General features: G+C 47.6%; 1 protein-coding gene across 9 annotated transcripts in view; it reads right to left on the reverse strand.

The window, feature by feature from the left end:
- Positions 1–15,782, reverse strand: part of Dzip1 (DAZ interacting zinc finger protein 1) — a 49,582-nt gene extending 33,800 nt beyond the window's left edge. The window contains exons 1-9 of one of the 9 annotated variants that reach the window (XM_021182554.3): positions 15,528–15,782; positions 14,817–14,910; positions 14,289–14,487; positions 13,311–13,559; positions 12,643–13,191; positions 5,903–5,987; positions 3,162–3,286; positions 2,090–2,251; positions 178–312 (exon numbers count right to left, since the gene is read on the reverse strand). In XM_021182554.3, coding sequence (XP_021038213.1) covers positions 178–312; positions 2,090–2,251; positions 3,162–3,286; positions 5,903–5,987; positions 12,643–13,191; positions 13,311–13,313 — 1,059 coding nt within the window. In that variant the 5' untranslated portion in view covers positions 13,314–13,559; positions 14,289–14,487; positions 14,817–14,910; positions 15,528–15,782. The other 8 variants (XM_085828840.1, XM_021182553.3, XM_029468835.2 and 5 more) reach the window with 8 other exon arrangements.
- Between the last annotated feature and the right edge of the window lie 5,330 nt (positions 15,783–21,112).

The following is a 21,112-nucleotide window of genomic DNA, read 5'->3' on the forward strand; positions in this document are numbered from 1 at the left end:
CAAACATCCACGCCATGGCTCAAAACCACCTGTAATTCTAGTTCCAAGGGATCCAGTGCCCTCCTTCTGGCCTGTATGGGCACTGCGTATATGCCGTGCACATAAGCTCATGGAGACACACACACGTAATTAGATACGCATTACATGTTGTGGCCGTGGTCACCACGCGTGCTGTACCTGGCTGTCAAGTAGCTGCAGCATGTTCTGGAAGTCCTGGGGACACGGAAGGTGGTCTTCTCTCAGCTCAGTAACGTCTCTTAAGGTGCCTATGTTGGACTTGATCTGGATGTTAGACTTCTGTATTTCTAACAACTGCTATGGATGAAAAGAATCACCAAGAGAAACGTCAGGCATTGATTTAACGGCAACAGCGAAGAAGCCGGAAGCACAAAGCCGCGTTCAGCTCTCCCTGTCCCTCCGGACACCCCTTGCCTGTCTCCTCCGCTTTGCTCTTTTTCTACCGGTCTCTGATCTTTGATATCTCCACCAGAATGTGGAAAAAATGGGAAGGAGACTGACATTTTTTTAAGTAGTCTGTTACTGGGAGCCAGAGCATGCCCATGTCCATGGGGCTGTCAGAGGACAACCGTAGTCCAGTCTCACTTTCTGCCTTTCTGTGCATTTCAGGGACTGAGAGGGGACTGAAGCCGGCTTGCACACAGCTGCTTTACTCGCTGGCCATCTCTCTGCCCCCTCACCCACGCCCCAAGCCAACCTCTGGCCTCTGACGATGGGTCTTTAAATTCTTGACAGAAACATCTGTGAGAGGAACTGGGTATATCTCCTCTCTCTGTTTTTTGGGTTTTTTTGGTTTTTTTTTTTTTGTTTTTTTAAGGCAGTTCTTGCTGCCTTGGCCAAACTGACTTGAACTCTGGCTGACCCCGCCTCAGCCTCCCAGTGCTGGATTGAAGGGGTGTATCAACACGCCTGTGACATTTCTGAGAAGTTACCACATTGCAATAGAAGACGAACACTGCCCAGAGGCCATACCAGTAAATCCACTAGGGATATAAATGTTTTAATTTCCCTAAAGTTAATTATGGAAAAAAAATCTCAGACAACAACAGGCAATAAAGTTAGCATCACGAACAGTGTACCACTACTTCATTGTACGTTCACTGCAACGGCTGAAAGTGCAAAGAAACTTCTCCGTACAGAGGAGAAGGCCAAAGTGAAAGCCTTTGACCACGGAGACCATGCGTGACCTTGGTACAATTCGACGAAGCGACACAGTATCTCCGAGATCCACTCCATGTAAACGGTGACTAATCACGACACCCTGACACTAGTCAGATAAACCCCAGCAACGGGACTTGCCACACAAACAACCCGCACTTCAGATCTTTAGCTTCCACAACAACAAGGCTGACAAACTATCCCCGACCACAGAAAAGCCTAAGGAGTCAGAATGACCCACTGTAACATGGCGTCTTGGACGAGATCCTGAGCAGGAAAGGAGAATAAAAGGATTCTGGTGTTGTGTTTGGTTCTGCTTCTGAAACTCGTCCGCCCCTAGAGGGAGCCCGAGGATCGACCTCTTTCCCTCCTACTTTTTCTCCTCAGGAACTGGATCTGCAGCAGCACAGAGGATGCGGAGGTGTCTGTGGACCACAGCTGTTCCCACACGGCACAGGGCCCACGTGCCGGTTCCTGCTTACTTTAGAGACCCGATCCTCCTCAAAGGACAGGTGTGGACCGAGGAGAGGGCTAGCAAGTATTCTTCCTCTTCTCCTGCCTTGGTGATCTGTATCAGCCTTTCCATCCACTACTCGGAACATTCTAGAATTCGTTCAAGGGTTTGTGGTTTAAGGCTATTTAAACCTAACCAGGTAAGGAAGTTTCTTCTTGGGTGGAACAGATACTCCCACAGGGGTTGTGTTCTAGGGTCTGGGGACAGACCACCCACTCACAACAAAACAGTCGCTCTCACCTGCTCTACCTCCTCAGCGCCTCTTGCGACCTGGGATGCCCGAGGAGGAGGGGTGGTGTATACTTGGCATGTAAAAGACCTGACCCCTGGCTATGATGCCATGCTAACACCCATCTTAAAGCAAGCAATCCTATGAGGGCGTCTAGGTTGCATACTTACATATTCTAATGCGGAGTTCTTAGAAGTTAACTCTTTAAACTCCCTCATAAACATCCCCTTGACCTTCTCCATCTCCTCGAGTAACTTCTCCTTCTCCTCCTCTTTCCATCTGTCAAACAGCTTCAGAAAGTCTTCCTCTTTTGTTTTCTGCATTTCGTAGTCCTGAAATTTTTTTAGCATGATGTCACTAGGGGCTCTGGATATAACACATGTGCAAATTTTTCAAACAAATCATAGCTTCACCCCAAATCTGTTAGTATTTCTTCTTTGAATTAGACCTGTAGTAACACTTTCCAAAGCCACTGGCCTGTACCCAGTGATTCTTCCATATCAAAGCGCAGATGGGGAACAGGCAGATGGCTCAGTGGGTAACGGACACACGCACACCCACATACATGTACTCTATAAATAAATGCAAGTAAACAAAAGCAAACCACATTTGGAGTCTGGAGCTCTGGCTTGGTGGTTAACAGTGCTTGCTGCGTAAGCATGAGGATCTGCGCTCAAGTCCCTGACACCAATGTACACACCCAGAATGGCCCCATACAAGCTTACAACCCTGTGCAGTGCGAGTCACAAACAGGAGCACTGCTGAGGCCTGAGGGCATTCAGCCTTGACCAGGTTCAGTGAGAGATATTGTCTCAAAGGAATAAGGACTCTGGCCCATACGAGTATGCATACATGCAACACATATCATGCTTAATACACACATATATCATACACAGACGATACACACACTCACTCTCTCTCACACACACATGCTGACATATACTGACACAGACACATTGACTCACACTGACATAGACACACACTGACACAGACACATTGACACACACACTGACATAGACACACACTGACACACACAGACACACACACTGACACACACACTGACATAGACACACACAGACACACACACTGACACACACACACTAACACACACACACACTGACATACACACACTGACACATACACACTGACACACACACACACACCATGAAGTCAGCATGCCTCTTTTCCTGCATTAAAGTACTTGTCATTGCACCATCTCCAGGACAGAGCCCTGTGTTCTACCTTAGAGAAGCGGACTGCATGAGAGTGCTGTGCAGACTCCAGCTGAGACCTAGTGAGCTGCAGCTGTTCCTTCAACATGTCGATCTCCTTCTGGAGCCTGTCGGTCTGGGCCTTTGTATTATACTCTGTGCAAGAGAAGATCTAGTTAGAATACGATATCTTATGAATTCACCTGAACACTCACGGGGCACAGTTCTAAGGTTAAGACAATGGAAAACGCTCTCTCTCCCTTGGGACTGCCACGAGCCCAGTCCTGTTCTTTACTGTTTGTCTGGAGCCCTTTGTGTGACCAGACACTTCATTAGTTTCAGTGGCTTCTTTCCGCCACTCACTGTACTAAGGTTGGTTATTCAACAGGGTCACCGTGAGATCCTTGTTCAGGGAGTGAGCCCGGTGGTTCTGACCCACGAGTGCTCAGGACTTTTTCAGAGATGTCCGTCTCACTCAAAGCAGAGAGGCAAGGGCTTCACCTTCAAGTAGCACAGTACTGAAACTATAGAGTCACCATGATTTGCACTCCCACCCAAGATCCCCGAAGTCCCCTATCAGCGATCACTGAGAGGGCTGGGGGATTCGAGACGCAAGCTGGGGCAGTCGTCTGTCAACTAGGGCGCAAGCGAAGAACTGAAAGGCGGTGGTGAAAGGAAGGACACGTCTGTACATGTACTTACACGAGGATGTACACATGACTGAATGGTATACATGTGCTGTGAGTGTAGACATGAAAGGTATGGGAACCAAAGCAGAAAGTCAGAATCTCAAAGATGACCTGAAGAAACAATACTCGTTTCAGAGTCGGAAGCGCTCTCTGACACGAGTATGAGGTGGGGTAAGATACTGAAACAGAGAGAGAGAGATCAGTTTCATACCGAAGAATGGTGGGCCACTTACAAACCGCTCAACAAACACTTCCATGTTCCCAATACACCGCTTACTTGCATCGGTGGTCCGCGGTTCTACAATGAAACTTTCTGCCATCTGATTTGCTTCTACTACAAAGCATTGTGGGCAGGAATACAAACAGACTGGCCCCAGTGGAAGAAAATCAGTACAATTGTTGAAAACGCTTCTGTAGGTTACGGTGGCCCAAAGTCTGGTCTGCTTGGGGAGGAGGGGATGCTCTAGTCTTTGAGAAGACGGGAGCCTGTGGGAAGCCTGACTCCTTGGGTAAACCACAGAGCACTCTCCCATTTCTGGGTCTTTATTTCTACCTCTACCTTCTGGTTATTTTCCATCAGCACCCAAACATGCTAACTCCCACAAAAGACAAATTTCTCTTGTCTCGACATTTCAACTGAGGTGATGTGTCAGGTCTCTGGCTTTCCTTCCCAGCACACATGGAGAACATAGATTGGTTAAGAGCATTTCCTCACTGGCTCTCAACTCAACTCATTCAAACTGACATGTGGTCTTTATCAGTTCTTTGATGTTTCGATGTCAAGGCCAACTGCTGTGCAGCTACGGGACGCTCCCCATCTGCATCCCAGTCTTCTTTGCCTCTCGAACATCTGATACACTTGACCACTGCCACCTTTTCGGAACCTTTCTCCCCTTACTGCTCAAGACAATGCCTACCTAGGTCACCCTCATTGCCACTCTCTTCCTGTCCTTCTTGAGGAATAAAGTTATGTGAGGGGGTGGGGCTAGTATTGACCTTGGGTCTTCTGATCTCTAACTAGATGACTTCAGCCAGCCCAGTCCTCCAGTGACTTCCAGATCCTTCTATCTATCCATCTATCCTGGGCCTCCATTTTCAAACACCAGCCGCGTGACTCACAGATGTAAATGTGTAAGTGTGTCCAGTGAAAACTCTCCTATCTCCTCTCACTTTTAAGCTCCCTCCTACCCCCTAGCCTAGCCCTCTGTCACAGAAAACATTCTTCTAAACATGAGTAGGTCCTCATAGGTCTCTCACTTTGACCCCCAAGTCATAGCTCTGTAGGCTTTGTGTCAACAACGTGTTCTTTTTCTCCCCCTCTGCCCCAGAAGCACCTGGTCCAGGACTCTCTCTTCTCTCACTTGGATCTCTATGCACTGCCTTATTCTGCCAGCTTCTGCTATTGCCCTTGCAGACCATAGCTTTATCTCTATCTCGACCTCCTTCTATCATCGACAGCCAGAATGGTCTCTGTAGGGCACTATTCACATCATCGTTCTCCTCTGCAACAAACGTCATCCCCGTACTGTAACGCCCACCGGCCAGAGCCTTCATGGGCTCTTGAGATCAGTCCTCCAAGCCTCCAGCCCTCTACACACCTCTGCCTTACTCACCCCACTCCTCCAGTCTCCTTGCTGTTCCTTAAACACACATCCCAGCCTCTCCTCCCGCCCCTCAGTACTGAAGTCCATGTACTCTGGACCTTCATTCTCATCGGACTGTGGCTTCTTCATAGGATCTCACGCTGGTTCGACATGGCCTCCTCAGAGAGCTTCACAGAAAACCTGAGGGGATTCTCCCTTTGTCCTGTCTTTGCATTTGGCACTTGGAAAACACCATACTGGGTTTAAGTGTCTCTTGAGCCCTCTGTTAGAACACAAGACTTGACCCTGGACTTCTCCAGTCCACTCCCAGCCGTGGGGTAGGTAGGGCACTGTGAACACGCACCTAAGGGGCTCAATATTTACTCCCAGCCTATGAGACTTTCTTTCACGAGGACTGAGGGATGCCCTGAGCCACGTCTCCTTGAGAAAGGGGAAGAGGACGGAATGAAAACAACTCTGAGCACAGAGTTCACGCTTACCGAGGTGAGAGTCTTCAGTGTGGCGGCGCTGGATGTGGCTTTGTAGGAACGCTTGGTTCATAAAGGCCTTGTCACAGAAATGGCACTGGAAAGAAAGCAGCAAACGCAAATGTCTGCCGTGAGTTTCCCCACCTGCTCACAGTTAAAACTGGGGCTCTGAAGCATGCCTTATGGTGGCTTTCTTCCTAAAAGATACAGGATGCTGGCTATGATATTAATTCAAAGGGCAAATGTAAGGTTATGTAATGTAAGGGATGCCCTTCCAAACTGAAATAAGTCAGTGGGATATATTTTTTTTTGACAGCTGAAGCAAACCTTCTGGTAATTTCTGGAAGCCCTGGCGATGTTGCTTGTACATGGGGTTTCTGTCTTCTTATCACCAATTTGTTCAAGGCAGGGGGAGAAACCTCACCAGAAACCAGCCCTGCATAGGATTAAACCTTGGCATAGGATTTCCAGCTTCCAAATATTTGCGGAAATAAATTTCTGTTACTGAAGCCAACTAATTGATGGCATTTGTTATGGCAGACGTACTAGCTAATACAGGTGTAGTAGGGGTGTGTGTGTGTGTGTGTGTGAAATGTTTTGAAGCTAAAAACATTCTCCTGTGAATATATACTTTCAGAAAAACATTTCAAAGATAAATGGTATACAAAAAACATAAAGGAGAACACAGGGACAGAAATATTTCCTCTGGAAATGGATGGAGGGAAACTATTTTTAAAAATGAAGGGTATGAGTTCTGGGGGTTGCTCACACTCCGGGGGATGGTCCCGCACAGATCTCTCTCTCTCTTAAACTTTCCCCAAAGTAGAGCATGGAAAAAGAGCAAACAGCAGCGCACATCGCATCCAGGAGGCGGGGCTTGTCAGCTGCACTGTTCGTTCTACACATTCTTTTTAGGTTATTATTACTCAGTCCATGGTTTGTTCTTATGGTTTTTCCTTTTAAAATCTTCTATATATGGAGATCCGGCATATGGTTATTTTGATTTTTCTGTATATTGTAAAATTTATACAACAAAATGCTGAGGAAAAAAGGGCAATGTACACTGTCATTGTGACCACTTTATACACTCTGACTGCATAAAACACGTCACACTCAGGTTCCCAATGGGAAAAGGGCCTGCAGGAAGCAGACGTCCTTAAATGTTTCATTTTTACTACATAATTTCTGTGATTTCTTGAAGCAGAGGGATGAAGACAAAGAGAAGGAATACAGAAATGGGACTGGGATGTCTGAAGGTGTCCTTGACTGCATGGGCTGCTCAATCTCTTTGCTGAGAACCCAAAGCCTCTGCAATTGAGAGAGGTGAAGAAAACCTAAAATGCTGGCAGTCATGTGACTTCTGTCCTCTCGCAGTCAGCCAGCTCTGGTGCTTGTCTTGTGTGCCACAGGGCTCTCTGTACGGCAGTCTCAGGCTTTGGCTAAAAGAACTATGTTAAGCAAGGCCACACAAAGCTCATTAACAATGGCTACGATGTAGGTATGATTCCATCTCCATTCCGCAGAGCAGAAACCTACGTACAAATGGTGATTTGTTAAGGTCTAGCAGTTGAGACAGTAGTAGTACACACTTTTCAGTTTACAGCAAAGTCTACCAGACAGGTCAGAAGAGAGGTGCCATGGGATGGAATGTGTCCATCAGTACATAAATGATTCACACGCCCATCTTCTGTCTCAGTCCTGACAGCAGCCTTCTAAGTCAAGGGATTTCTTATACTCTGAAAATGCACACAGTCCCTCAACAAATTATCTTAGACTGAAGGTATGGAAGGGTTTGAGAGAAAGAGAGAAGGAAAGGGAGGGAAGAGGAGAGGGAGAGGAGGAGGGGAGGGGGGAGGAAGAGAGATTGAGAGAGAACACACACACACACACACACACACACACACACACACTCTCAATCTCACATCTCAGTCCATCTGGAGCCTTTTGTAGCCCGAGGACAGACAGACTTATTTAACTCACATTTTCCTACAGAATCTAATTCTGTTGATAGTCTCAACCACAGCATCAGAAAGGTGTGGCTGTTTCTTAACAAGGGGAGGTCCTCATTCCACACCTCTGGAATCAGAATCCCCAAGACATCATAATCTCCTGGCAGGCAATGGAAGGCCACAAGGAATGCTTGGCCATTAGAACACATCTCCAATTTAAAAAAATGTAAATATGTGTGTGTACGCACATGTGTGTGCATGCATGCATGTGAGTGCGTGCTGGAAAGGTGGCTCCGTGGTTCAGAGCACTGGCTGCTCTTACAGAGGACCCGAGTTTGATGCCCAGTTGCCAAGTGGCAGATCACAACTGTCTATCACCACAACCCCAGGGAATCTGACTTCCCTCTTCTGGTCTCTGCTTGTATTGTATGCATGTGATATATGGACATATATGCAGTCAGAAGAGCCACACACATAAAATCAAAATAAGTACGTTTTAAAAATATACACATATATATACAGCCGGGCAGTGGTGGTGCACGCCTTTAATCCCAGCACTTGGGAGGCAGAGGCAGGCAGATTTCTGAGTTCGAGGCCAGCCTGGTCTACAAGTGAGTTCTAGGACAGCCAGGGCTATACAGAGAAACCCTGTCTCAAAAACAAACAAACAAACAAACAAACCAGAAGCTTATAACATAGTAGGTTTCCATGTGACTTTTCTACACATCCTTAGTGTTACCTCTCTTCCTTTGTGTCTGCTGTACTCTTCCCTGCCCCTCCCCACGTACGCTCCCCTCCTTACCCCCACATCATACTGTCTGTCCTCCCCCCTGATGCACTTTCTCCTCTTCTAAGGGTTCCTCGTTCTAGTCTCTTGGCTGCTACAGGTACTCTATGCTAAACTGGATCTACAGATTCAGAGCTAGGATGGACATACGAGAAAGAACATGTGTTTCTTTTCTGGGTCTGGGTTACTAAAAGTAGAAAAAAACACATGAAACTAGAATAGTAATTAGTAAAGTTATACTGACCAGTTTGCATACAAAGTTCACAATTTCATTTTTCCTTACAGATAAATAAAATTCCATTAGGTATATGTAGCTCAGCCTTATCATCCATCCTACAACTGATATTCATCGAATTATCCCTATGCAGAGAGATAATGCTCCTCCAAGAAGCCTTACCTTATCAAACAAAAAACCCAGGGGCAGGTGCAGGGAGACCCTACAGAGTTGCTAGGGGTCCCAGAAACCCTCAATAGTTTATTGCAGGTGCTCTTGGTTACCTACTAGAGCGCGATTGTAAGACCCACACTTTGGGTACGGGACTTGGGTAAGTCACTCTGGCACTAATCTGGAAGTTTCTCTGCTGCTGGCTAGTTTTCACGGTGCTTTAAGGTGCCGTAGAGGCTGCTGAGGGAGAAAGGGCATCAACAATCTTACTGAGCTGTGAGTCCTGAAAACCATAATAGCAATCACCCTGGAAAGATACGCCAATTAGTGCCACAGTGCCATGAATGTCATGGGGTAACCAACAGCTGGGGAGGTGCCGTGGAAAAGAAAGATAGATCGCAACAGCCGGGTATCAGGAACTTTCCTTAGAGACAGTCTCTCCGAGACATGATGAGGCCATTGCATCCGTGAACCATGGCCGCCAGCATAAGACCTGAACAGGATCAAACTGGTCAGCACAACAGCCTGGAGAAGGAACAGGCTTCTGAGACCCTGCACTAGCTCAGGAGTTATTGGCAGAGGGACAGTCAAGTTTTCTTCCGTGGTGTAGTTTGCCCATGTTCCAGTAGAGGGCTACCTACACATGCCACAAAGCCCTGGGTTGGATTATTTTTCTGGCAGTAGGTTGATTAATCAGTTTTAATCAATTAAAACCCGTGACTGTAACCTAACGTCAAATGACTAACCTAACTCAAGTATCTTCCGTAAAATGTTTTAGCGACCAAGTATCACCTGGAGTCTCAACACTTGCTGTGCGTTCTCCATTCACAGGTGTAGTCTTTGAACACCCGAATCACCCCGTGCACCCCCACCTCCACCTTGGCCTTCTTCACCTCCACTATTCAGTGAACTCTTAAAGTGGTGTGAGGGTTCACAAGAGACAACAGGAAGCCATAACTCAGCACTGGAAAGTCGCAAGGAAAACTGAATCCATGCCTCCACGGGGCCCTCACACATGCTACCTGTCTTATCGCATGGAACTCCTCATCCTGACAGGCTGCTGCTGCTGCTAATGCCCTGTTTCCAGAGAGGACAGTGTGCTTAGGAATGAAACATTTCTGCAACATTGCCGTGGAATCACATTCAGACCTATGCAGTCTAACTGTGAAACTAAGAAAGGCGTGTCATTGAAACTCAAGAAGAACGAAGACCAAAGTGTGGACACTTTGCCCCTTCTTTGCATTGGGAACAAAACACCCATGGAAGGAGTTACAGAGACAAAGTTTGGAGCTGAGACGAAAGGATGGACCATCTAGAGACTGCCATACCCGGGGACCCATCCCATAATCAGCCTCCAAATGCTGACACCATTGAATACACCAGCAAGATTTTCCCAAAAGGACCCAGATATAGCTCTCTCTTGTGAGACTATGCCGGGGCCTGGCAAATACAGAAGTGGATGCTCACAGTCAGCTATTGGATGGAACACAGGGCACCCAATGGAGGAGCTAGAGAAAGTACCCAAGGAGCTAAAGGGGTCTGCAACCCTATAGGTGAAACAACAATATGAACTGACCAGTAACCCCAGAACTCGTGTCTCTAGCTGCATATGTAGCAGAAGATGGCCTAGTCGGCCATCATTGGAAAGAGAGGCCCCTTGGTCTTGCAAACTTTATATGCCTCAGTACAGGGAAATGCCAGGGCCAAGAAGTGGGAGTGGGTGGGTAGGGGAGTGGGGGGAGGATATGAGGGACTTTTGGGATAGCAATTGAAATGTAAATAAAGAAAATACCTAATTAAAAAAAAAGAAAAAAAAAAGAAAGGCGTGTCGTTTCACAGATAGCAGAACACCTGTCCACCTAGGTAGGAAAGGGTGATGTCATCTGTCCCACATGAACCCACACCTGCCCCACCAGAGTCAACGCTGGCATTCAGAGAGACACCTGTGCTAAGGGTTGACAGGCGCCACAGGTTTGATAGAGTCCTTACCTTTACATATTCACGCGTCAATCCTACTTCGTATTTGTTAGAGAGCTTTCAGTCACACTCATGGTTCGCCTGTGAAAATCTTTGCTAACAATTATTTCTATGGCGACTGGAAGAATGAGAGATAACATTTTGCTAGATGTGTTAATATTTCACTAGACTGTGACCCAACCTAGGGAACAACACACTTCCTTTAAATGTTTAAGAACCGATTCTCTTCGCTATACAGAAGAAAGCAACCTCAGCACTCTTTATAGGTGTGTGAATTTCACGTGGTGTTTGTAAAGAAAGTCACTACTGAGGACATCAAGTATCCTTTGAAGAGAGTGCCTCCTAGTGTCTACCCAAGGCCAGACCCTGGGCCTTCCTACCAGCATGATTTCCCAGCCGCTGCTCCCCAGGATGCCATCCACTGCTTTCAGAGTTCCTGGGATTTGTCTTAGGCACTTCTCTGCCCTGCACCCACTTCTGCAACCTTGAAACCTGCGTCGTCGGCTCCCGCGTTCCCAAGGACAATTAAAGAGCACTTATCCTAAATGTATTATAAGACCCATTCTGTCAACCTGTCCTTTACTATCTTTTTAATCAAAGTTTGTCCTTCCTTCAGCTACTCACAAGTTAGATGAGCCTCCTCACCTAAAACCCCAAATGCTCCAAAGCATAGACATCACCCTACAAGTATAAAATTCCACACCCAATCCAAGTGATGGGTCTTGGTTTGGGTCTCGTGGGCTGAGGAACCCCCACTGCTCTTGCAGAGGCCCCAGGTTAGAGTCTCAGCAAGCAGATTAAAGTGCTCATAAACCACTCGTAACTCCAGGTCCAGGAGAGCTGACCCTCTCTGGCCTCCTCAGGCCCCTGCACACGCTCATGCAGACTCACGCAAATATGTATAAACACAAATATACATATATAAACTTGAGTCCCAGCCCCGGGTACCTTGTAAGATGAATGTTAATTAAATATTCCAAATTTCAAAACATTTCTGACCCTAAGCATTTCTCAACCTGTACACTGATTTCAAAATTGCAATATGGATCCTGGGCTCAATGTCTAATTCATAACAGAGGGAGATTATGATTTGAATAGAAAAAGTCCTTAAGTGCTAATGCTAGTATTCTTGTCCTGGGGAACTGTACACATTGAGAACTTCAGGAGTCTAACTCACTGTGACATGGTTCCTATGCAGGAACCAAACAGGGACAGAGGGGACTCAGAAGTGGGCCAAATGCAGGTAAGAGGGGCTGGGTGAGGGATCCACTAAGGTTCTATTTTGGCACTTTTCTGTCATTTGAAAAACACTTCAATTCAAGGTGGGGGAGGGGCTCACATCTTAAATCCTATTCCAGGTCTTTTGGGAGCCAACTTCAATAGCCATGTGCACACAACTGGACTGTTCACAGCATCCATTGTAAAGAGGAAACAGGCTCAACAGCCAACATTTGGATAACTCCATAAGCCCTGCAGACAATATTAGATATTTAATTATTAATTCCTTGGTGGCTGCAGAAGGCAATGAAATATTTTTGCTGTTGATTAAAGTGACCGTTTTGGCCTTAATCTGTTTTCTTTGAGGGGGAAAAATCTCTGTGCATAATGGAAAGGATAGGTTCCTAAAGGGAACTGGCCCTGCACAATGTCCCACCTGGTAATAGCTGGCCTTGGCCTCTATCATCAGCTGCTGCGTGGACAGCATCTTCTTCCTGCGTTTACACTCCTCCTTAAGAAGCTTGATCTCGCCAGCCTGCTTGGTGAGCAGCTGCTTGCTCTGCTCATAGTCGATCAGGCTCAGGCGCAGCCTCTCCTCCACCAGGTTTAGCTGCGAGGTGAGGAACTCCTGCGAGTGCATCAGGTATTCGATCGTGAGCTGCGCCAGGCGGATCAGCTTCAGTAGCACTGGGTCTACCCCTGACTGGCAGTGCGGGCACTTCTCGTCCTCCAGCTTGCAGAAGGTGATGTTCATAATGTTCTCCTGCAGTGTCAGGACGTCCACGGCGCCGGCAACCTTGTCCACGTCGATGGCGCTCAGCCGCCTCCAGTCCACGCTCTCCAGTCGCGGCCGGAACTGGAAGAAGGGCAGGGGGCCCGAGGCCGCGCTGGGGGGGACAAAGGCCATGGGGGCCGCGCCTACGGCAGAGGCGTCAGGCCCCTCGGGGCTGTTGGCCAGAGGGTAGTAGACGTGTTTCTGGAAGGGCTGCGGAAGAAGAGACAGCGCGGCGGGAGGCGGGGGATGGAGAGCTAAGAGTCCAGGAGAACCCCGACCGTCCCTGCCCTGCATCCCGGGACAGACACCTCCGGCCACGTGCATCTTACCATGCTTGCAAGCCAGTCCGCCGCCTAGGCTTGCGCTGGAGGGGCGGAGCAGAGTCGTCTTCCCAGCCCTGGCCGCCTCGGGGCCGCCGCCGCCACTCTCCTCGTGAGCCTCAGATGGCCCAGACCCCCGCTGCGGCGGCGGCGGCGGCCTAGGATCTGGGCGTCCAGGACGTTGCTATGGCAGCGCCCTGCCCCGACCTGGAGTACAGGGCGTGTCCGCCCACGCGCGTTCAGCATGCGCCCAGGGACCTGTGGGACCAGAAAGACAGAGAAGACCTCTTGGACCAGCAGGAGACACCACAGGACTCGTCCACCTGTGTGGTGGGCATCTCTTGGCCGCCACCTTCCCTGACACCACCCTCCCTGGTTTCAAGAGGGGGCCCAGTGAGTCCCTAAAACATGCGTGGGGTCACGTCTCCAAGTCCTAGCTGTGGTCTTCTGGCCATCCATCCCTATGCTAGCGTTAGGTTCTGAGATTAGAAATACACATTTGTCTCTTTTTCACAGGTTGGGGAAACGTGTAGCAACAAAGTAAGTATAGAGTTAAGTGAGGGCTTAAGGACCGGAAGAAAATCTGGGGTGGGGCCTTCTGTATTTTGACTGTGGTATTAATTATGCGGATGTATACATTGACATTTGCCAACTTTAATGGAATTGTATTTTTAAAATTAAGGGTGCGTTGTGTGCATTACTCCACAGTAAGGTTACACTTGTTCATTCCTCAGCCTCTCTAAATGCCTTACTTCCAACGTTCTTTTAAAAGGTCTTGCTCTCCCTCTGTGGGCTGGCAACTCAGCGTTGACAACTTGTCAGGTCACAAACCAGATAACTCGCCCAGTGTATGCAATAGCTTGCCATTCCAATTTTGAAATTAAAAAAAAAATGTCATTCAACATATCTTAAAATGGTGAAGTTAAAAACGGATGGGAACTTCGACCTTCAGCTTTCTATCAAGATTTACCGGGCTACAGTATTTACCTTACAAATCTGTGTTGGTGCTGCATTCTTTAAAAAATTCTAGCAGTGACTTGCAGACCCCAGGCCTCTCATTGTAGGGGTCTTCTGGAGGCTGCCTGTGGTTACCTCCGGGATCAAGGAGCTGAGGAAAAGCCAGGCATTCCTCAATCCACCAGGGAGGCCCTGCTTGGACCAACCATCAGGAAAATTTTTTTCTTTCCTAACAACCAAATACGTGAACAGAAGAAAGGAAAATACAATTCACAGTAACTATCTGGAAGTAAAGTTGGAACCAACTATTTTGAGCACTTTCCATAGTAATATAAATACATCCACATGAAAGTGTCCAGGAAATAAAACATACACTTCATATAAGGCACACATTCACAAGATTCTGAGGCAATAAGAAAATCACATTTTACTGCAACCTAGCACAGAAGCCCTAAGAATATAGACCGTTTTAAAGACTGGTTCTTTCATATTTTTGATGCCTAGCTTAGAACACATCTGCTGACCCTAGCCCTCAGTTTCCCCGTGTGGGTTACGGACCTGGCAGGTTTGTGGATTCTGGGCTCCATCCACTGGGCTGGCAGGATCAGCGGGAACAGGAGAGGTGTGTCGCTCACCGCTGTGTTTCAAGCACCTAGTGCAGAAAGGAAAGGCCGTTCAGAATGTGCTTGGTTAATTAAAAAACAAAAATCAAAAACGGTCGACTGACTTAGGTGTTCAGTAAAGAAGATAATGGCTCCAGGCTCATACCCTTCTATTTTCTTTGCCTTTGCCTTGTTAAACGGGTGAACCTTTGCTCTGTTCCAAAGGCTCTCTAGCTGAACGTGGGAGAGGCTCCCGCGCTTCCGCAGCAGACCCAGTAAGAACCGGTGCAGGCCCAAGGTCTTGGCAGTCCATGAGCTTAGGGCATCTGCAGTTAGCCATCCTTACCCCCTAGGTCGAATCCGCCACAAGATGGCCGGAACAGGAAGGCAGGGGGCATACTTTCCTGTTCCCCTACTCCCACCCCAGACTGGGTTCCCAATCCTGTGCAGCCTACTGTTCTGGGCACACTGCACTGTACTGCTGGCCTGATGAACCCGAAAAGACAAAGGCTTGGGAAGCCGGGTTGAGGGGAGCTGCAGATCTGCAGTCTTGCGGATCTCAGCAGACAGAATAGGGAAGAAGGCCCGACTTCGCCAACAGAGATGCAAGATGCTCTGTGTGGCTGAAGTCCGGCGGACGCCTGGAGCATCCTAGACCTCGGCTCACCCCAGCTGCGCGCTCCTGGGCGAAAGCCGGGCGCTGCAAGGCACGGGGAGTCACGGGGGATCCAGATCCCGGGATTGCTGCTGGCGCAGAGGCGGGGCTCGCCGAGGCCGAGGAGCAACTGAGCAGCAAGAGGCAGGCGGGCTCCTTCTTCCAGGGCGCAAGATAAAGCGTGTCTGGTCCGGGCAAGTTGTGACGAGGCGGGTAGCCCAGCGTCGCTCCTTGTCCTCCCAGGCTCCAGGCCGTGGGTGGCTAAGGCTGCCCCACCCCCCTCCCGCCCCCTCCCCTCTACGGTCTTCTGGTGGCCTCTTCTCTCCGCTTACCCGGCTCCTCTGGCAGCTGGGCGGGACCGCCCGCGCTTAGACCGCAGCACTAAAAAACGCTCCTCCAATCCCGCAGCTGCTGCAGACACGTGATGCTACGCTGAGCTCTGTTGCTGGCTCTGGGTGCTAGCCCCGGGAAGACTTTTTCAAAAAGAACCCAGATTCACTTCTTCTACAGGGTAGCAATTCTCTCTTTCAGCTCGCTGATTCCTCTGAAGGGCAGGTGTGATTTTTCTTCTCAGAAAAGTTGCATTTTAACTGGAGATGTCTGCAGATAAAAGAGAGCTTCAAGGGTCTAATGCGGATGTGCTCTAGAGCTAAGAAAAAGTGTGAACATCTCTTTAATCTGAAGTTGGAACTATGATCCTGCTGGAGAGAAAGGATCCCCGTATGCTCAATAGTGCCTCTCATAAAAACACCCTATCTAAGGGGATGATATTCACTCAAGATGAGTGTTGGATTCCGAAACTAACAAGATGACAGAGCAGAAGTCGGCAGGAAGTAGGTTTTTTTTTTTTTTTTTTTAAAGATTTATTTATTTGTTATATGTAAGTACACTGTAGCTGTCTTCAGACACTCCAGAAGAGGGCGCCAGATCTCGTTACAGATGGTTGTGAGCCACCATGTGGTTGCTGGGATTTGAACTCTGGACCTTCGGAAGAGCAGTCAGGTGCTCTTACCCACTGAGCCATCTCACCAGCCCAGGAAGTAGGTTTTTAACACACTTGATGGAAGTCCATATTCTGCCTTGAGAAGGGTAGGCTGATTCCATGGCAGGCTTCAGATTAGCAGTTAAGGAGACTAGGCTTAAATCTCTGTTTTTAAGAACTGGGCAATTGGTCCAGAGAAGTCCAGGCCTCAGAAGCTGCCCTGCCAGCTGGTCTGAGGCAAGGACAATGGGTCAGCAGCAGTTTCCAGATTTCCTCAGCTACAACGGCAGCAACAGTTTCCAGACCTCCCCAGCAACAGTTTCCAGACCTCCCCAGCAAGTTTCCAGCTCCCATACCCTGGTAATGGAATGCCCATAGAGATGGACCTAACAGATGGAGGTCACCTACCTCAGCATCCCCTAATGTGCTTTAAATCAGGCCTGCGAGCTCACTTGGTTGACTCTCCATCTTGGAAGTGGGAGACCCCAGCATGGTGGACTTCTGCAGAATAAAACATTCTGCGTTTACATACTATTTGAGTCCAGGGTATCATTCTTCAGCGAATCATGGACCCTTGCAACCTGAAATCTATCTTATATCTGGTCTTTCAGTTAACTGAGATCTATTTAAATTCAATTCGAAGAATTAGAAGAAATCACAAATGCGGGAGATATTAGCACAAAATAATGTGCTGGTTAGTTTTCATCAACTTGACATTAACTATGGTCACCTAGGAATACAGAATATACCTAATTAAAGAATGGCCTCCATCAGATTGGCCTGAAGGCCTGTCTGTGGGGCATTTCCTGTGTTACTGTTTGATGTGGGAGGGCCCAGCTCACTGTGGTGGTTCCACTTTTGGGCAGGTGATCCTGAATTCACCCCTCCCCCTCCCCTCCCCCTCCCCCTCCCCCTCCGCCATCTGATTGAACTTGAGGAGTAAGCCCGTAGGCAAGCACTTCTCAGAAGTCTCTGCTCCAGATTCTGCCTCCAGGTTCCTTCTTAAGTAACTACCCAGGCTTCCCTTCTTGACAGATTGTGTTCTGATAACCAAGCCAATGTAAAGCAAGTGAGCCCTTCCCTTCCCAGGTTGCTTTTGGTCACAGCTGTTGTTATGGTTTATATATGTTCAGCCCAGGGAGTGGCACTATTAGAAGATGTGGCCCTGTTGGGATAGGTGTGGCCTTGTTGGAGTAGGTGTGTCATTGTGGGTGTGGGCTTTAAGACCCTCATCCTAACTGCCTGGAAGCCAGGATTCTGCTAGCAGCTTTCAGATGAAGATGTAGAATTCTCAGTTCCTCCTGCACCATGCCTTCCTGGATGCTGCCATGTTCCCACCTTGATGATAATGGACTGTACCCCTGAACCTGTAAACCAGCCCCAATTAAGTGTTGTCCTTATAAGAGTTGCCTTGGTCATGGTGTCTGTTCACAGCAGTAAAACCCTAACTAAGACAGCTGTTATCTCAGCGACAAGAAAATAACTACATGATATGTAACAGTTACCTCTGAGAATGAAACATTCCAAGCTGCAGGGAAGCTCTTTAAACAGAAAGGTAGACAACTCAAAAGAACTTCAAGAAGTCCCTGAAACTGATCAGATTCACTAGGCTCCTCCCCACCATAGTAAGCAATAAAAGTTGAGAGTCCTTCTCAGAGAGGGTTAGGCTGTGAAGACTCTCAGATGAGACTAGCTGTAAAGAAGATTCTGAGACCAGACCAGCAGCTGGGGAGAAGCAGAAACCAGCAGACTTTCCCTGGAAGAAGTTTAGAACAGTCGCTTGGAAAGGGCTCTCTCCAATCTGGTGAGTTCCCTGCAGGCTGTGCAGTGTGCCCCTGGTTCCCCACTTTTGTGAGCTGTCACCCATGCAGGGGTGGCCCTTGGTGGTGCAACAGAGTCATTTCTGCTCCTATAAGTAACTTTAATAAAATTCATTGGTTCACCAAGTTGTATTTTGGGGGTATCATAGGTTGGTCTGCTGTGGTGTTCTGATCTGAGACAAGTAGACGTGTTGCATTTCCTCAGAGAAAGCCTTTCACACAACACCAGGACATAGATCTACAATCATTTTTAAATGTCTAAACAAATGTATTAAAGAATTTCAAAGTGTTAATAGTGTGTATTATACAAAAACATCCATAGTTTGTTATCTGTAAAAAATCCATTTTAACTAAGCATGGTGGTGCACACCTTTAATTCCAGAACTTGGAATTCATAGACAGGAGGATCTCCGTGAGTTTGAGGCCTGCCTAGTCTACATAGTGAGTTCCAGGACAGTCAGGGCTGCATAGTGAGACTATGCCTCAAAAAAAGAAATCCACTTTAAATATAAAGATTATGTATAGATTAAATATGGCAATGTTATCAGCCAACTAAAGGTTAAGGTGTGTAAGAGATGGCTGAGGACCCCCAAGACCAAGTTCTGAGCACAAAGGAGATTTATTTGCCCTCAGAGGGACAAAGGGCAAGGAATAAGAGACAAAAACAGAACATAGAAGATAAGGGAGAGGGCTGGTGAGATGGCTCAGTGGCTAAGAGCACCCGACTGCTCTTCCAAAGGTCCAGAGTTCAAATCCCAGCAACCACATGGTGGCTCACAACCATCCGTAACGAGATCTGACTCCCTCTTCTGGAGTGTCTGAAGACAGCTACAGTGTACTTACATATAATAAATAAATAAAATAAAAAAAAAGAAGAAGATAAGTGAGAAGGGGAAGGGAACAAGGGAGAAGGGGACAGATTATCTTTCCTGGGGGAGGGAGGGTCAAAGGACTGCCTCTGGGTAGAGAGGAGACAGACATGGCACATGGGCAAATGACAGTTTATAAAGGTAACAAGGGAACACCCCTGTTAAGATGAGGTGTTTAGTTTTAATTGGGAATGTTAATTAGGTGAGCCAAAGGGTTGTATCTTTGGGGATAGCTTTAGAAACATAATCTAACAGTTTTTAGCAAGGCAGAGGAAATGAGAAGGCAAGACCTGCCAGAGCCATCCTTGCCATGCTAGAGCTGGCCAGAGTCCCTTAAAGGTATAGGGTTGTTTGGTTTTGAAAAAGTCTCATGTATTCCAGGGTGACCTCAACTTGCTGGCATGTGCACTCTCCAATTTATGTAGTGTTGAATAACAAGCCCAAGACTTTGTCAACACTAGCCAAGTACTCCTCCAATGGAGCTCTTTCCTTCACCCAAGACTTAGGGTTCTTGCGAGAAGTTACAACAAGGCAGGTGACACCAAGCAAAGGGGTTTTCCTGAACTATAGTCTAATGGAATACATGAGGAAGACTTTATACATAGGCTGTCAGAGAAGATGGCGGACAGTAGCCCCAATGCTGTCCCTGACAGTCTCGTGTGGATGTTGCTTGATGCATCAAGATGTTGATGCTTGCACATACCTTGTTTGTTTTCTAATTGTTGCACCAAAGTTTGTGTTTGGCAATGACACTAAGTCCTGTTCTCTTTACAAGGCTTGCAGAGGATGGGGAGCATCACTGTAACTGAGAAAGGCTAAGCATGTGGCCACTTTGCTCATACAGGTTTGCAGGGAAGTCTTTCACATCTTAGAAGGACCTTAGGGCTGGTGAGATGGCTCAGTGGGTAAGAGAACCCGACTGCTCTTCCGAAGGTCTGGAGTTCAAATCCCAGCAACCGCATGGTGGCTCACAACCATCCGTAACGAGATCTGACTCCCTCTTCTGGAGTGTCTGAAGACAGCTACAGTGTACTTACCTATAATAAATAAATAAATTAAATTAAAAGAAGGAAGTTAGCGGTTATCTAGTGAGTGTTATTTACTAAGGTAGTGAAGTCAGGGAAGATAATACTGTTCACACTTGGACATTTCTGCTCCTCTTAAGTCACGGGGACACTGTTTCAAACTTCCGTTTTAAAAATCACTTAGTGTGTGCACGTATGTGCATGCGCCCGTGTGTGTGTGCACATGCACGTGTGTCGGTGTACACTTATGTGTGCCTGCATGTGTACACACATGTGTCTGTGTGCATGCATAAATGTGTCGTGCAGAGCACTCGCAGTCCCATATTCTCAGCCCTTGGGGCCATCGCGAGTCTTTGCATTAAGCACTGCCCTCTGCAATGAGAAGCTTCTTTGAGCAAGGTTGAGAACAGCACTAGTGTATAGGTATGAGCATCGATGTGTGTAAGTCAGTTTTGGAGCATGTAGTGTATAGGTACCAGCATCGATGTGTGTCAGTCAGTTCTGGAGCATGACCGTTTAGCAAGGTAATACCTGATAGGTTCTGTGATGTGGCCTATGAATTCCCTGGCCATGGGTTTTGACTATGTTTACAGTAGCAGCATTGAAGCTCTCCTGGGAAGAAGACCTTAAATCCAACCAAGAGAGTAGTCAACTGCTCTGTGTTCTAACTTAATTTCTGTTTAATTTCCTACAGCAACTTGGGGAGGAAAGGGCTTATTCTGGCTTTTGGGCTTTAATCCATCATCAAGGAAACCCAAGGTAGAAACTGAAAGCAAGAGCTTGAAGTAAAAACCACAGAGGAGAGTGTTGCTTACTGGCTTGCTTCCCATGGTTTGCTCAGCCACCTGTGTGTGTGTGTGTGTGTGTGTGTGTGTGTGTGTGTGTGCTTTTTCAAGACAGA

This window comes from Mus caroli, unplaced genomic scaffold (genome assembly GCF_978045245.1).
Source record: "Mus caroli unplaced genomic scaffold, Mus_caroli_1 scaffold_12, whole genome shotgun sequence".
Lineage (NCBI taxonomy): Eukaryota > Metazoa > Chordata > Mammalia > Rodentia > Muridae > Mus > Mus caroli.